Below are 18,481 nucleotides of genomic sequence, written 5' to 3'. Positions count from 1 at the left end.
CCCAAGTTGACACTACATACACGCACCATAACCTTGAATTAAGGTGGGAATTAACCCTCTATTTGCTCTGACAGCGACATTGCAACGACTAACACAGGCAGATTTGACTCTCAGATACATCTGATAAACTCCCTAAGCACACAGCTGCTTTTATTTGCACGAGGCCAAGACTGTCTGTACTTGGCAAATGGTAAAAAAATTATTTATGCCAACCTTTATAGTGTACAGCTCATCAGAATAAAAACATTTAAGTTGGTGAAAAGAAAAGCCCAGATGACTGGCTGTGGACAAGGCTGCAAGGTAGCTGGGTGCAGAGAAAAGCTGAGGAGAGCATACAGTGGAAGCAACAAACTTTCTCCAAAATCCATCACTTGAATTTATGTATGCCACTTTCAGCAACATTTATAGGAGACTGCAAGCAGCTTCAGCTTACCTTTGGCACTGAACAGCAGACAGATGAGGCTGAAAATCCAAAAATTTAGACTAACAGTGCTAGATTTGAATGGCACAGTTGGGAAAGACAACTGGTGCTTACGAAGGGTTTATAGAAAAAACAAATACTTGCATTCCAGGGAGAATGAAGTTAAGCAGCACTGTCCTGTTTTATTGGCCGCTTTCACAGATTTTCCAACAAAGCTGTATAAACCCTTCTACAGACCTAGCAATCAGGGGAAGCAGCCTCCTGCCTCATACTCTCTTGACCTCTAAGAAAACTGAAGGACATGTGGAAACAGCCTTGAGAAACTTTTTTTCATCCCTGTGTGTTTGCAACTCATAGTCAGGCATGGAGTACTCCCTGTGAATGTGGATTGCTCACAGTAACCATAGAAGGGAAAGTTCCGTTCCACGTAATTGTCAGCTTGACCCATAGCAGTCAACCACCACAGTGGTGCTCAGCTTGTCAGATGGAGATGAAGCACATCCCATTTTCAGTAATACTCCTGATAAGAAATAATGGAGATCATTCCTTTAAACTGAACAAAAGGATACTCTTACAAGGAACCTCTTACAGATTTTCTTTGCTCCTTGCAGACAAGCATGTCATCATTTGAGGCTGTGCTATCCCCGCTAGAGTTAAAAATCTCCATAAAATTAATCGATGAGAGAGCAGAAGACATTAATCAGCAGTGGTTAAGCATTAACACAACAATTTCATGGCTACCCTGTGACTTTCTGCTGAATGATACTGATTGAGCATAGATGCTGCTCAAGGTCAATTAGTGTTACGGTGTCTCTGCTCATCACTGTTTATTTTGTTCTCATTTATACACCTCATGTACTCCATCAGTCGGTCAGGGTTTGAAAAAGTGATGGAAAGGAGTATTTTGAGTAGGCTTAGAGAACTCTACAGCCTAAGAAAGACTCCCTGGGAGGGTTAAAACCATGCATGTCCTTTGATGAATTTTCAGATTCCTGTACCCTGGTGCAGGACACTGACCACATCTACGGAGTGATCACCAATCCTTTGAATTCCTTATCCGAAGAGGAAGCATGCTCAGAAAACATCCTGCAGAAACAGATTAGTCTTGTACCCTCTAAAAACAAACAGCTAACAGCTCAGCTCTGCCTGATGTATGCATTTCCAGGAAGACTGAATGCACCAGTCAGCAATAGAAATACAATTACATGGGATTTTGAGAAATGAACAACTGGCCAGAGACCTCTTTATGTCCCTCACTCTGTGAAAAAAGGAAAGCTTTTGGAGATGTCCATCACTTTTCCTTTGTGTTAGAAGATGCTTCTCTCCAGAACGAAGGCAGCCCTCATAGCCGTCGTTTTTTTGTGGGTCCATCAGTTGACAGACACCTCTGTCATCCGCAGGCTGGGAAGTACTTTCTAACCAAGCAATGTAAAATACTAGGAAGTTGCAGGCTTTAGCTTCCTTAAAGACCACTGAAAAAAGTTGCCTGAAGTTACACACCAATACAGTACGTGCACTCCTCTAAATTACGTATTAAGACTGAAAAATGTCAGCAGAATTTTACTGAAAAATACCTTGTGGGATTTTCAGCACAGGTATCTGGGCAAGACTGCCACTCAGCTTTGGGCAACAGAAGCTAAAACAAAGTAATATCCTCAGTCATCACTGATCTTCTGGTCCTTCTCCTTTTTTTCCCCAACTTCAAGGCTACTCAGAACATGAAACTGTTCCTGACTGTCGCTGCTGAAATTTTAGGGGTCTGTTTTGTTTCACTGTGTCTCTTGCATGTCTTTTAATTAAAATGTTTAAAACATTGCTAAAGGAAAGGTATTTTTTTAAAAGTGCCCACTGAGATCCCTCGTAGCAATAAGCCAAGTATAGTTAGAGTTACACTTTAAGAAGGGAGAAGCAACCCCTCTATGCTGCATTCTGAAAAGCTGCCCTACCAGACACTACCAGACCAGAAAACAGGGGAGGAGTTAAGGGTAAACTTCTGTCTCTGAGTCAGAATTTCACAATTTCAGGGACATTTACAATAGCAAAGTCAGCCTGTTCCGTAACACAAGTAGGTGTAACCAGCCTTATTTGGAAATCACAAGTACAGTAAGAAGAGGGGTTGATGACCTAGTAACTCCTTCCTGACAGCACAGGTCAAGACCTGAAAGAAGGCTGAACACACGGCTGTGTGAAACAGCTAAGATGCAACCCACCTGACATGGTGCCTGAGCTGTTAATATGAATTGCATGGTGGCAAATCTTCCACCTCAGCTGCCATGCAGGGAGAGATGCCCATCTTTCTCCCTGGGTGTAGAGGAAGAACTGGTGACGTAGGTACTTGACTGAAATGCCAGTTATAAAGCAAGTAACTGGGATCTGGGCCCAAGAGCCTATGTTGACCAGGTCCCGAGCACCAGCAGCTCCCACTGAGTTCATAGATGCTGTGCTCAGCTTCTCTAAAATCAGTCTCCAAAGTCATCTGACCCAACGCATACCAAAGCCTAAGGCAAAACAGAAGTAACTTCCATTGTGGAATGTTAAATCCCGACATGCAAAATGTAAAGATGAGAGCATCAGGAAACCAAAGAGAGAGGAACCCTGACAGCCCAGGTCACAAAAAGGAGACTCTTGTCAGGTAATACCAAAGCACACAATGCAAATTTTCCCAAACCCTGATCTTGTGAAAATATTGTCATTCTTTCCTTCCCCATGTCCTTATACTGATGTTATCAATTTCTAATGCAGAAGGCTCACGTATTTTTCTACCACCCGTGTAATGTATTTACAGCCTTCTTATATTCCCCCAGCAGTACCTTGACTGTAGCTCTTATTTTTTTCCTCCTTGTTTCCACAATCCTGGATTATTTGTCAAAAAACAGAGAAATAGTTGAAACATTCGTGCTGCAGTTATTTCCAAATTTCCCTGAAGAATCTTGTTTTAACATCCCACTTCTTGTCAAAAATCTGGATCATGACTTAGTCCTTTCTCTGACAGATGCAAGAAATAACTATTTGCTTGAGCTTGGCAGCAAACAGTGCGGGCAACCAACCCACCCTCACCTCCCCCCAAACTTCAAAAAGCCCAAACTTTTTCCCATGCAGCGTACTGGTATAAACTCACCCACTGACTACATGTTACCAGAATCCATTATTTGATTATTAATGCTGGGACAGTCGCTATTTATCAAGCACAGACAGCCTGGCACGCTCAGTCCCGTCACCTACCTTAGCCTAATTAAGCAGCACACCCCCCCAGCTTAACCCATGCCACTGCAGAACTCACCACAGAAAACATCCTGTGCAGGGAGCCGTACGCTGCTGCTGCATGCTGCTGGGTTTTGCGAGCCAACGCTAAACTCCTAGCTCTGGTTTTACTCCTCCTGAAGGCGGGCATTGTGGCTTGTGAATACAAACTTTGCCAAAGGAAAAGGCCCCACGGAAGGAAGCCACGGACGTTGCGATCCCCCACGAACACACCTTCTCTCGAGCTCAGCTGCACAAGTTTCTCTTTTGCGCCGATTAACGAAAATCGGAGACGCCGTCAATGTCCCAGTGCAAGGGGGCTACGCAGCATACGAGAGCACAAACTGACCTACCATGCTTCCCTTTATTACTACAAATGCAGGGAAAATGTGCCAGATGAGAAGACTTTTTTGTAAAGAGCTTGCTGTAGTGAACGCAGGACAAAGTGCAGTTATAGCAAGGGAAGATGTGTTTTATCTCCCCAGAAACGTACCTGCCTCTGTGCCCGTGAAATTTACTGCATAAGCAAAACATCAGGTGCTTTGAGAAAATTAGCCAAATACCTAAAAATATCTAGAGGGTGCTGACTGCCCTGAAGGTCAGCATGAATTATCAAAGGTACTGGTGCTCTGTCAAGGGTATATGTCGCTAAATGGTGTGGCATACAAATGCTCTTACAATGATAAAATGAAAACCAGCAGCTCTCTGGATGATTTCTTTACATAATTGTGCCTGTCCTTTGTTTGAACTTTTTAGTTGTAATTACATCAATAAAAAGAAATTTAAACTGCGCTCAGTAATAAATTCAGGCTTGAAAGTAGAAGTCCCCACGTTAATATATTTACACAAAAACAATCAGGTCTACAGCTAGGTTATTCTAAAAATAATGTAACTTTAAATAAAACATTATAGGACATGACACCACTAAGCGGAAGAGTTACAAAACTGACAAGCAATTCATTAATAAAAGGAGAACTATACCAGTGGCATAATAAAACACAGTAACCCCCATGTTCCCTCTGTCACAGCACTGTGAGCGCAATGATGTTGAGCTATAAGGCTTCATTCAACACTGCCCTTGCCACCATCTATCGCTCTCTAACAAACCCTTTTCTTGAACCCAAATGATACACCAAGCCTTGGTATCTATATCCTTGGTTATGAGTGTGCTGCTTCAGAGGTTTCAAGGATATTCACCTTCATACATGCAAGGGAATAACACAGCCCTCTCCTTTAATTACTGCAATTAAACTTACATCCATCTCTTTCCAAATCATTAGCGCAACTTGACAGCTCAGCATTTGCCAAACCGTGAAACTCAGTTGCCGAGCGGCCGCCTATCAGAGGAACAAGGATGCTGGATCCCTGAAACAACATGCTGCTGATAAGGTTCGCAGAATGCATCACAGCAGTAGGAACCTCTTGATAGCTAACGGACTATGCCCTTTCTTTTGGAGACAGATACCAGATTCACTGGGTGAGAAGACCATATAACAGAAAACAGAGGGAATAGTCTCGAAGGAGCAAGAGATGTTTTGCCTGCTCCCTAACATTTCATTTTTCAATGGGCGCACAGCCTGGTTTAAAAATCCAATTATATGGACTACTGTGTAGCATGTACAAGGCTACTTTTCTTATCCACCATTAGTGGTTGCCTCTGCAGTAGTCCACAGACCCTAGGGATCCACAGATCAAGTTTGAAGAGGAAAAAAAATAAAATTACTAGTCTGTGGAAATGAGATGTTTACAGTACTGCATATGGCATTGAAAAAATAACACAGCTCAGGATCCCCAGATCCACTTTCATTAAGTGTATAACTATACTTTCTGGCAAGGTACTGTTTCTCCATTTTCTATCAGCATGAATCGTGGCAATTTCAAGCTCTGTTTTTGTAATAGATATGTGTTAAACCACAGCTCATCCACTGGGACCAGGAAAAAAAAAAGGCTGCTAAATTTGAGGTCCAAGCAATATCATCCATCTTGATGAAAAACAATGACAAGCCTTTTTAATTCCATATTAGGAAGTTATTCTTCCCCAGATTTGCTAATTAAGCCTGAGTTATTAGCTAGCCATATGCCAGCTAAAAGATGTTACCAATTAACAGATTTTTCTTTAATGTGTATTCATTAGAAAAAAAACAACGATGTTTTAGTAATACTTCCAAATCCTATTGAGGGACTTGAGTAAATCAAAAAACTGAAAAGCACAACCTAAAATAAACCAAATGGATTAAAGCATTTTCTTTAGTCTTTCTTCTCTAGAAGCAGGCAATAGACACTCAAGCCCTCCTCAAGAATATGTCTCCTACGTAAAATTTACATATAAAATAATCAATCGCCTTGAAATACTTTTAAGACGACTGGAAAAATTACATAGCCTTGTTGTTTATTCCTGTGTGCTTTGAGTAACACACATTCCCTTTACAGACATCTGGTTTTCATCTTTCCATTTTAGTGCCACCAGGCTTGATAGTTACCATAACGATGACATCCTTCGTAATACAGGCTTCCCTCTATTGTCCCCATATGTCTAGGTGCGCTTATCTGCATCAAGTTTGTTTCCCATTCTGCTTTTGCCCTTAATGCATGAACATAAAAGGCTAATTTTGCTCTGTCTGTTTGTACTTTGAATGAAAGGAAACGGCGGCTTGCCTCTGGGACAATTCGGAGCACTTGCGGGCTACTTTAAGACATCAGTCTGGACCACCAGTGAAGCAGAAGCATAATTTGTATACATAACGTATTTTTTATATGTAAGTGTGTGTGTGTATATACATGTATGTATATACACACACACACATATATACATAAAAACATTGACTATGTACATACATACCCTGGACTAAAGAGGAGCTCTGTGACATCAGTGGCCTCTAAGCATTACAAGGTCATGCTTAATTCAGCTGGTCTCCAGATCTCTACCGTGATCTAGAAGGGACTCAGTTTTTACTTTTTATAAATGTGGGTGGATTATTTTTCTGACTATTTTTATATTGCGCTTATTATTCTAATAACATGTTTTTTAAATGCCTTCAAAATGTTTTCTCAAAGCATAAATGACCACAGTGAAGACATCTGCTTTAATTCCAGCGCTAAAAAATTTAGTTAACATTCCAAATGTTTAAAATTAATTCTTGTTTAATTTTTCATTTCAAGCATCTTAAATACTCTTTGTAACATTCTCATCCAAAATGTTTTGTGCTGAATGCAAAAACTTTTCTCAAGTGCTGAATTAGAAACTATGGCAACCACCAACAAGATATTATCTTTGCAGTTGCATTCATCTTTCACAATATATTTTTGCACTGTGCTTTCTTTAGAGGCAGAGAGGGTGACCCTTATCTTTTCTTGTTAGTAGCAGGCATACTCCATTTCAAATGTTAAAAGATGCAATAACCCCCTGTAAAGACCCCCTGAACGCCACATCAACTTCTCCCCTGGTTTCGGCAGGGTTTTGTTTAGGCACTACAGAAGGATTCTGCTGTCTCAGAAGGGAATAATCACCATGTGAGTGAAGGTCTATGTCTGCCCACAGTATGTTAACAAGTAGCGACAGAGGCACACAGTGCTATGGACAACAGGTAACAAAACATGAAAATCTGTTGGAACTTTCCTGTGCAACTGATTCAACTGACCCCCTACTTTTTTTAATTCTCCTCTCTCTCCCTTCCTTTCAGGTACCTTTTTGCTATCTTTGATGTTGCAGAATCTGCTGCAGGGAGCAGATTGTTTCAGTTTTGGCATTTCAGGTCTACCTTTGGCCTTACATGTTCCTGACAGGACAAAATAGGAATCAAAGCCTCATTGAAGTGTATGATGGTACCCAGGATGCAGTATTTGTCTGAAATCCTGTACTGCAACTTTGTGCGACTTTGAAGTGACTTTGTGTCCTGTGGGTAACTTCTGGGCACATGACATACCTCGGCATGCGTTAAAATTGTGCTTAAATGCTTCTGCATCACAAAGAAAAAACATGTATATTATTGCAGCACTGTAACTGAACAGTATCTCGGTCTTAAAAAAACCCACCAAATAATCTACTGCTGGCAGAGAGGTTACCCAGTTCCCTGAGTGTGTCAGAAGTGTGATTAGATACCTCTGCCTTTGATTTCAAAGTTAAATGCTGCTGTCATATCCTGCACTGCAGGTGACTCGGGTTGCCTTTGGAGGCCCAGGGTGGTGGACTCCAAGGCAGCTTCCTGCCCTTCAATGGTGAAGTCACAAGCGTCTCCAGAGACACTGCTAACCATATCCTGTTGCAATGAACCAGGACTGTTGTCATACGCTTCTCTTTTCACCTGCAGGTAAGCCTTGTGGACTTTTCTCAGAAGACTACAAAGAAAAGCTGTATTATAAGTCATCTCCCACCGGCTTCTTTCATTTGCAAGCATCAACACAATAAACACAATACAATTTCTTCTCCTGATCAAAACCATCTGCAAATTTAACACCGACAGCTGTCACAGTACTTTTGAGAGGATGCTTCCTTCAGTCAGAGGAAAGACAACAAATACCACCTCCCCCCCAAACCCCACCAACCCAATGTAGTAGCACGAAACAGAGCAACACAAGTTCGCACCTCTGCACGCAAGAACTGCAGTCTCCCTTTGCTCTGCTGTCTTGCCATTCTTGCGACTCCCAATCAGTAACTACGCACACAGGTCTCCATCCAGAGCTTGACCCAATGTCTGGTTGCAGGTTCACTCTAGATATAGCACCTTTCCCACTTTAAGCTTTATGGTTTCCAGGCTCCTCACTATGTTAGCCAAGACAGGCAACTGTTGTATTTGAATTTTGGGCCATCCATAGGGTGGCTCTGCTGCATTTAAAGAACTGCAGGATCAATGCAACAAAGTGAAATCCAGCACTGGGGTCAGTAGCAAGCACTCACTGGTAGGTTTACAGCAAGCCTTCCGTAACCTAGTCCATCAGTTTTGGTGCCTTCTCTGAGGGATGGAATAAAATACTGAAACCTAAATTAATTAGCAAAACTCTTACAGACTTCTAACAGGCTCCAATTTCACTTATATCACTGATACCCTTCTCAAAAGGCACATGATGACAGCAGGGGTCCGGCCGCGGCTCCACACTGCTGGAGCCAGCAACTCTGGTTGGGCTCACCACAGGCTGGGCTGTCTGCAAGGGAAGCACAATAATTAGCAGTGCTCCCCACGGGCTTCTGTCACGCTTTTGATGCAGAATTGTCCCCTCCAGGCACAACTGAATCAAGGAAAACCACTGCTGAGGAACATGCTATTTTCCCATGTTAGCTCTTAGACTCTCTAAATGCATCTCACATCTGGAAGGAAACGACAGTTGGATTGCAAAGGAGTATACATGATTTTGAGAGGACTACATTGTTAATCCCTTTCCTATGAAGAACAGAAAAAAAGGATGTTAATTGCAGACTACTCCCCAAGCTTTTGGATCTCATCAACTGCTAAAGAGAAGTTCTCACGATTAAAATAAAGGAAAGATCCTTAATGTCCTATGGATGCTGAGTAAACCTTCAGGCAGGCAGCTCTCCTGCAATTAATGACATGCTGTGCAAGTGGGAACTGCCTGGGCAATGCAAAATAGAGCTAATGAGAAGCTATCACCATGAACATCACTTAACTGGAATTGCCTCCATGCAAGAAATAGGTTTGGGGCCATATAGGCATACCAGTAGTTTTTTCTTCCTCTTATTTTATTTTTCCCAGAGGGACTTCTATTGAGCTTCTGGTCATTTCTGCTTGGCTTTCTTTCAATGTAGCTCAACAATTGGTGTTTATTTGATTAGTAATAACATTCACATTCCAAGATTTTTAATTTTTACAGTCTTTGCTGAACAAAATTACTCCACACACACCTTTTTTTTTTTTTTTTTTCCCACATTTCCCACAGTTTTATTTCAATGTTAATGTTTCTTCGGGGATGTTCTGGGGATAGGGATCACTGACTGACTAGCAAGAAAGGATGCCACTTATAACAAATGGAGAGAAATATGGCTCTGAAATCTATCAGACACATGTGAACATACATACATACACTGCCACACCATCCTAAATGTAATCAGAACATGATTTGTACTTGTCAGTTTTTATGTTTTATGCACCATATCATTGCAAATCTTCCTTCTAATTCAGTATATTTTGGTAAATCTTTAACTTTCTCACCAAAAAGTCATGCTAGGAAACTGTTTAACTTTGGTGGGGAAGAATGTATATTTCTTGACATTTACCCACTAAAAGACAATCATCCACTGCTTATATCCACACATTCAGACTGATGATCCCTATCTCCTCTCTGAGAATGAATGAGTGTCATCACCAGATCAAAATAAATAAATGAGGCACCACAACTGAATATACAGGATTACATTTACTGACAGTGCCAATAGATGGCTGTTGGGTGTGTTTTGAATAACGGTGCCCTGAACTATCCCACTGCACATATGCTACAGATCACATGCTTGTACAATGTCTTCTAGGCAACAAATAAGAGGAATACATCATTCCTAGCATCCACTTGCCTTCTTCTGGAAGATAAAATACCATTCAAATCATCCATAAACATGGAACAATTGTATTAATTTTCTGCTGGGATTGGACTATATGAGTAATGATTACTAACTGTTTTCACCTCTACTATTCCATGGCAACTGTCACAGTTGCCCCCTTCCTCTCCCCAAAATCAAACCACATGTTCTTCTTTAACAATTGAGCATTCAGACAGACTAGCAACGGAATATGCATTATTTCACTCAGGTTTGAACCCAGAGCTGAATGTATATTGTACCTCAGGATTTTTACCCTTAAAGTACTCTATCTGCATGAGAAGTTGATGGCTTTAGTGCTACTTCTAATGAAGGTGTTTCAAAATCAGTTTTAGACAGTTTGAAGACAAAAATATTAATTTCTTCAGCTTATGAAAACCATCCCTCCAGTACATGGCTATGCTGTATATACAAGAGGCCAAAACCACAAATGCAGCTAACTCTTTACAATACTTGCTGATTTTCGTTACAGAAATAGCCGTGTGAAATCAGCTAATAGGTAACACAAGGATTTCCTTTTTGAAATCATGACACATGTATTTTGCATCTGTTGAAAGTACTGTTTTGGGAAGCTTGTTGTGGTAGTTGGATGACGCAGAAGTGGGAAGATGGGTTTGCTTTCTGACCTAGTCTCAGTCTCTGCATTCACACCGCTCAGGCACCATCCGACATGCAAACCTGCTGCTCAATTGCACAGACGCTTTAGATGGGTTGGAAGCAAAACCTCAACAGTTATCCAAGTTAGGCATGTTTGCACGTTGGCTCCTTGAGCACGAGAAGTGGGACTGTATGCAGGGAGACCAAAAACCAGATTTCTCACCATGGTCCCAAACATGCAGAGTTCATGGAAACACCTACTTCTCACTGCACTTGCAAAAGCTCCTTTCTGGCAAATGGAGGACTCTCCACAATTGGCATCACAATAAACAGAATACGCAAGCTTCAAAAGCACTGGAAGGATGATTTGACATAACATAGGAAACTCGAGCATCCAAAAGCAGACTTCTGAAATGCACAAGTACATATTTTTTCTACTTTCTTTTTTCCCCTGTATCTATAAATACAGACGCTTCAAGCAGGGCCATTATACTGACCTGCACCTCATCCCTATAAAAAGCTGAAAGCATTTGATGACAATGCTCCATCCTACAGGAGATGCAGATTTGCGTTTGCCAAAGGTGCCATGCGCTCTGCTGACCAGACTTGTCGCAAGTTCTTCATTTCCTTACCAGATGGAGGGAAAGTGAACACGGTTGTCAAACAGGAGCGGAGAAGGAGTGAGTTGAGCTAATCTAAAGCAGCCCATGCTAGGGAAAGGTGTTCAGGGATTTTTAACCATAATTTCTGTTCACTGCATTAAGAATGGTATTCCCAAGACAAAAAGTTAGTTTTCTCTCTCTGCAGTGTGTAGTAATTCTTATTTATTTTTTATTAAGAGGTGATGGGGGTGGACTTGTCCTCATATACACATACTGATGTATGATCAATTACTTGTTCTGAAAGTAGATTGACTATTTTAAGAGTCAACAGCAAAGCAAAGGCAATTTCTCTAAGTCTCTATAGCCAGCTTATTCCCAGAATCAATTTTACTTCGTTGTTTGAAAGAAATACAGCACCACTTCAAAAGCATTACAAAATCAAGCCAGTTGGCCATTCTTTAGAAAGCAAATTCTTATTAACATTCAAAGTTACTCATCACAGTAGCTTCCGTTTCTGCATCTGCAATGTTAATTTTTGAAGATGCCAGCATAAAACCATTCTGCATTCGTTGACTATTTTTACTGCGATTACAGAGCATCACACTAGCTATTTTTACTGGGTTTCTTAAGTTTCTTAAAGAACTCTAAGACACAGCTGAGAATATAATGAAGTTATGGGAAATATTTACATGGAGTTTACTTTAAGGTTTTTTCTTATGATCTGTAAAATATTTGAAGTGAAAATACATCTTCCCCCTCTCACACATGCATTTATATGAAGTTCCTTCTTTCAGTCTGTTAAAATTTAGTATGATTTCAGAAATACTTATGTCTGATGATACTCAAAAGATTCAGAGCAACCAAAAGTCAGATCCAGCAGTCTTACAAGAAACCTTAGAATAGTAGCTACTTCTGTGGTAAGATTTCACCTTTTAGCTATGTTCGTCTTTCATAAAAGGGTATTTTTAGTACATTGAAAATACAAAGTAAAGATAACCAAGATAGTAACAGACTACTAAACTTCATCTTAAAAGAAACCATGGGCTAGAGAAAACATTTCGAACCAACACAGTTTGCAATTAGAAATCCCAACTAGCTACAGGAAAAGTTGCCTTTTTTTATTTATTCAGCTTTGTGCTACTTTGATGTACAGAGAGCTCGATTCTTGGCAACTGTCAACATACCAGGATTTAACTGAGCATCAGGAGCACAGACAATTAGTTCTCAAAATGATTAAGCACAACGAAACCTAATTGCACTGACAGGCATACTCAATCCCCATATTTTCTGAGGTCCTCTGTTCTTCTGTCAACGGTACGCCTACATACTCCAGAACCAACAATTGCAAGGACAACATGCCACTGCCACATAAACAGTATTTTAACACAGTTTGAAAACGTACTGCAGCAGAATATGTTAGAAGTATAACATCTATCCTTGTTAAATAAAATAGAAGATAAAGTTAAAGGTATTAAAGGTATAAATGGGGCATCCCAGAGAATACAGAGCTGACAAAAATAATGAGCATCTGGAATGGATGGTTCTTGATGTCCATGTGTTTTTAATAATGTTTTATAACTTAAGGAACAGCTTCCATTTCTGGAATGAAACAATCCTCTATCGCCCTTCTAATTAATTTGTTAGCTCTCAGATGAAAGACAAACATAAAACTATTCTAAATTCATTCATTTCTCAGACTATAAAATGAATGAATGAATGAATGAACGAACGCATGTTTGAATGTACTACACATGCAACAAAAGACTTATTCCTTTGAGATTACAAGGCACTTCTGAAATGCCTCACTGTACTTTCAGTTAAGATGATGCTTAACCTTAGCTTGGTATGAGACGAAGAATATCATGGTGAAAAACAAACAAAAATGCTCCAAACGAGAAACACAAAATCTAGAAATCAGACATGCAGCCATTAAATCCAAAGCTTTAAGACTGTTTCTTATTTACTTACATGTTACTGGACAAAAATCAACCAAACTTCAAAGGAGTCTGCTCCCTCAGAGCCAAGTAATTACATCTACAGTTGCTGTCAACTGGGAAGTGAGCATCTCTAGCTGTCTCTCCCTTGAAATAATCCCAAACTGCCTGTTGTTCCAGGCTGTGCTCAGAACATCTTAGCGCCACCAACGTCTTCTCCACAGAGCTGTGCTTACAGATCTCCTCTCCCCCACACTTCTGCGACATCACCTAATGCTGAGGTGTCTGCACTACTGCTCTCCCACAGGCGTGGGTCAAGTTAGCTCATGTAGGAAACAGAAGGCAAAAGGGAAAAAAACCCAAACCCAAATCCAGATGCTATGCTTTTTCATGCTGCACAATTTCCTCAAACTAGCTTTTATTAGCAATAGCTATTGTTCATCTGGAGAGCAGTCCCAAATCACAGCTATAAAAACAGAAATCATTTTAATTCCTTTTATACCCAATCACAAAAGGACATACAATATACGCTACCTAAATTTACTGTGAGGTTTGGGTTTTTTTAATTCTACATCTATTGGAGAAATCAAAAGGGTCAGACAAAAAGCTCTGACAGTAATAGGCACCCTCCAACAGAAAGACAGCAATCAATTACAAACCATTTGCAGAAATTGTAGAGCTGTCACAGACTCGTTTACAGCTGCAGTTCAAGTCAGACTGCCTCTGATTGCCAAGCCATTTTCCCCCTTGTACCTACAAAACCAGGACAGCTTCAGATAATTTTTAAAATGACACTAGTAGACCTGCACGCCAAACCAAGCAGTGAACTGCAATGTGGCATGGGCAGTTACTTCAGCAAATTGTGCACAAGCCATTAATACTGCTAGACGTGAGAGATTTGAGGCTGGAGAGAGGGCAGGGAGCAGACCTGTCTGTTTTCCCCTCTTTTTTGAGCTTTAATTGCAGCACATAATTTAGAGCATTGGAGCAAATTTAGTGTGTTCACAGCAACAACTAGCATACACGAATTGTTCTCTGTGTATTTAAATCCTCCTAAACGCTTCCTAATTTTCTGTCATCTGTCGCATTTCACACATACAATCAGGATTGGCTTTGGTTTTGTGCTAAAGCAAAGCTGATGCCCCAGAATCTCCTCCCCTCCAGCAGGACAGGAGCTCAGTCGTGTATGTCCACACAGTGCATGGGGGGCAGCGTGTACCCCGGGCGCACAGGGCACCCCGGGGCACGCGGGGAAACCTGGCCAAGCACCAGCCTGCTGGTGCAGGCAGCCACCGAGGCATCCTAAGTCTTGGGATCACGTCAGCTGTGCTCTCACAAAGATCCCTGCCCCTAAAACAGGGCAGTAGAGAAATCCACATTACCCCTTCCAAAGGAACAGTGTGGGGAGAAAAATCCAGTTTATTCTTGTCTGGTTGCAAAGACTTTTTGGGAGCTTACGCAATGTGTTACACACAGAATCACAGAATCAGTACGGTTGGAAAAGACCTGTAAGATCATCGAGTCCAACCTGGGGGGGGGGGGAACAAAAAAAAAAAAAAAAAACAAAAAAAAAACCACAACATCAAAAAACCCACCAAAAAAAAAAAAAAAAAAAAACCACCACAAAACCCACGCCACACAACAACAATAACAAGCCACAACCCACCCAACACCACACAGCACCATGTCCATCAAGCTACATCCCACAATGCCACATCCACACGCTCCTTGAATACCTCCAGGGAGGGTGACTCTACCACCTCCCTGGGCAGCCTATTCCAGTGTTTCACCACTCTCTCAGTGAAGAACTTTTTCCTAATGTCTAGCCTGAACCTCCCCTGTCGCAACTTGAGGCCATTTCCTCTAGTCCTGTCACTAGTCACTTGGGAGAAGAGACCAACACCCACCTCTCTGCAACCCCCTTTCAGGTAGTTGTAGAGAGCGATAAGGTCTCCCCTCAGCCTCCTCTTCTCCAGGCTAAACAACCCCAGCTCCCTCAGCCGCTCCTCATAAGACTTGTGTTCCAGACCCCTCACCAGCTTCGTCGCCCTTCTCTGGACACGCTCCAGCACCTCAATGTCCTTCTTGTAGTGAGGGGCCCAAAACTGAACACAGTATTCGAGGTGCGGCCTCACCAGAGCCGAGTACAGGGGCACGATCACCTCCCTGCTCCTGCTGGCCACACCATTTCTGATGCAAGCCAGGATGCCGTTGGCCTTCTTGGCCACCTGGGCACACTGCTGGCTCATATTCAGCCGGGTGTCGATCAACACCCCCAGGTCCTTTTCTGCAGGGGAACTTTCCAGCCACTCATCCCCAAGCCTGTAGTTTTGCCTGGGGTTGTTGTGGCCGAAGTGTAGAACCCGGCACTTGGCCTTATTGAACTTCATCCGGTTGGCCTCAGCCCATCGATCCAGCCTGTCCAGATCCCTCTGCAGAGCCTTCCTACCCTCAAGCAGATCAACACTCCCTCCCAACTTGGAGAATATAGATTATCTCTGTGGGAATCCCCTGTGCAGCAGGAGATGGGCTAAAGACCCACAATCACTGGGCTTCTCCTTACTCTCTAGGGAAACTGCATAAAGTCACCTATATTAGACTGAAGTAGATTGCAAAGTAATTCCAAAAGTCAGAGGGGATGAGCTCCTCTTGGTAGGTATGGCTACAGGCAGAATGTATCTTCCCTGTTCTGGTCTTCTGAGTTTTTACTTTCTGCCTTATCTCTACTGATTTTTCATACAACCTAGTACAAGACAGTAATATATTCCAGAACCATAAAAACTCTTAACTTCATTTCTGTTATGCAAGAGTATAACGCAAGTGTTGTCACAAATTTGCTTGGAGATGCAACCAACTCACAAACAGAAGTAGCAAAAACACTTCTGTTGTCAGAATGGCAATGCCTAGTAAAATCATGGCCACCAACACGAAAACACTACCCGTGCTAGCAGCTGGGGGATTCCAAATAATATGCACTTGAGTTGGACACAGGTTGCAATTTGACTGACTCAGACCAAAATGGACGAAAAATTGCTCTTCGAAGACCAATGCATTCGAAGGTGCACAGTAATTCTGGGGGTCCCCGCCTCAGCCTCCAAAGTCCTGACTGAGAGATGGTCTGAGCATCCATTATTCCAGCTGAAGTCAAACAGTAACTGCAGACACATAAAGGTTGTCCACATTAGAAAGTCGGAATCACTGGCTCTCAAACACTGCACCTCTCCAAGTCTGCGGTCCAGTCTATAACTATTGACGTTAAGTGAGTGTTGCTATGGTCACTGCCATCTTAACAACAAGCCCTAGAAGTATCAGCAAAAAGAAAACATGAACCAAACTGAATCAGTTAGAAAGCTGTAGCAGCTTTACTGTTCTCTGCAGAACTGGGTTCAAGCAACACAGAAAGATGAATTTGGCAAGTCTCCACCTGTTTGCCATTTGCCCCCATCACACTGCTTTTGGAGATGCAGCAGCTGTGCCACAGATGCTGACCTGTCAGGGTGATCTCAAGATAATAAAACACTAAGTACAGCTAATATGCATAAAGAATTTTCAAATTAGTGCCATACGTTAAATTCTATCCCACAAAATGCAGAGCGTTAGCACTACAACACTGCCCTTTTGTTCATAAGGATTGTTATGTCACGCATGTTCTTACCCTGAAAGGTGGATCAGTCTTCTCCCTGTATGGCACTTGGTCCAGACTGCCATCAGTACTGCTCCTTTTCAAGCTGGATGTGACATCAGGCACATTACTAAAATCTGCATTCAAAAGAAAACAAATACACACATTAGAGGATTATAGGACAGGAACAGGAAAAGTATTTGCTTTTATCTGCAAATACTTTCAGTGTCTAGTAGAAGTAATACAGGGGGAGAGAAGGAATACAAAATTTGCAATCCTCCCCACCCCCAGAGAATTACACAAGAGGTCAAAGAAAGAAGCAACTATGCCTGGAAACTCTGCTTTCAAAACAGCAGCTGGACATCTAAGACCATCTGAAGCAACGTGTATATTTGATCTACCAAAATAAAACTAATGCTCTTGCTAACAGCGTGCTTCCGAAGGTAGCATTATCTATAATCAGCACACTCTGTGCTGAGACAACCAGTGAGGATAATTAAATGCACTCAGTAGTTCTTGTCAGATGAGCACACTGTTGTTCGACATGACTTAGTCCTGAATCCCTTCAAGATTTAAGGGGAAAAAGAGAATTTTGCCTTGGAACAACCACCACCATTGTAATTTGCACAAAATCCCTTCTTATTACTAATAGTTTACTGCTTTTACTAAGCTTGGAGTCCATGTACATAGTAGCTGGCACAGTGTAAAAACCAGAGGAGGCACTGCCCTGCTCTACTTACTGACAGACTGTAGCTTTCAATAACATTTATGTGTAACCTCAAGATCTATCCAACAATGTGAACATTCATATGAAAATGATAGTTTTTCTCTTTACATTTCCTCAATTGGCTGCTTAAAATCTCCAGAGATGTTTACAGGGATATTCTAATTAAAACTCTTAGAAGTGAAGAGGTGATTTTTGATCTGCAGTATTATCAATCCAAGTAGCTGAAAATCATAAAGCAGCCACCAAAAAAAAAAAAATTAGGATTTTTAGCAACCTCAGATGATAAAATAGTAAGAAAATGTAATAAATAGTAATAAAATTTAATTTGCTGCTTTGTTTCCTAGCCTTTAAGCCTCTAGGGTATAATTCACACCACATAACCACATTTTCAAACTCTTTCTCAACACCTACAAATGCTGGAGATTTATTTTTAAGTGAAAGCTGAGATTCTCATTTAATCACTGACTCCAGCAACTGAGGTGGTAATTAAAACAAATGTCTCATCTTGCAGTAAAATCATGAGAGCTAGCAATAATGCAATTGTGAAGGACAACAGTATCTCTCCACCCGGGTGTTGCTGTTGTCCTGTCCCTGCAGAGCAGGACCAGCTCCTCTCAGCAAGGATTGACAAACATGGACTGAAGCAGTGAGGGAAATAGGAATTTTAGGCCCAAAAGAGCACCTTATAGCCCATGACAAAACATGGCAGACAGACTCCATAGGAAAGCCAGAGAGAAAGATGCAAGTAACTCAGCATGATGTCATCCGGATACTTTATTTTTCCCTATGTTATTAAG

At 41.5% G+C, this 18,481-nt stretch overlaps 1 protein-coding gene across 1 annotated transcript in view; it reads right to left on the bottom strand.

The window, feature by feature from the left end:
* Positions 1-18,481, bottom strand: part of TIAM2 (TIAM Rac1 associated GEF 2) — a 92,323-nt gene that overhangs the window by 15,520 nt on the left and 58,322 nt on the right. Inside the window, exon 14 of the mRNA XM_059828650.1 lies at positions 16,991-17,094. Within this exon, the coding sequence (XP_059684633.1) occupies positions 16,991-17,094 (104 nt within the window). The remainder of the gene's footprint in view (positions 1-16,990; positions 17,095-18,481) is intronic.

Source organism: Gavia stellata, chromosome 2 (genome assembly GCF_030936135.1).
Source record: "Gavia stellata isolate bGavSte3 chromosome 2, bGavSte3.hap2, whole genome shotgun sequence".
Lineage (NCBI taxonomy): Eukaryota > Metazoa > Chordata > Aves > Gaviiformes > Gaviidae > Gavia > Gavia stellata.
This window is presented reverse-complemented; position numbering and strand designations above follow the sequence as displayed.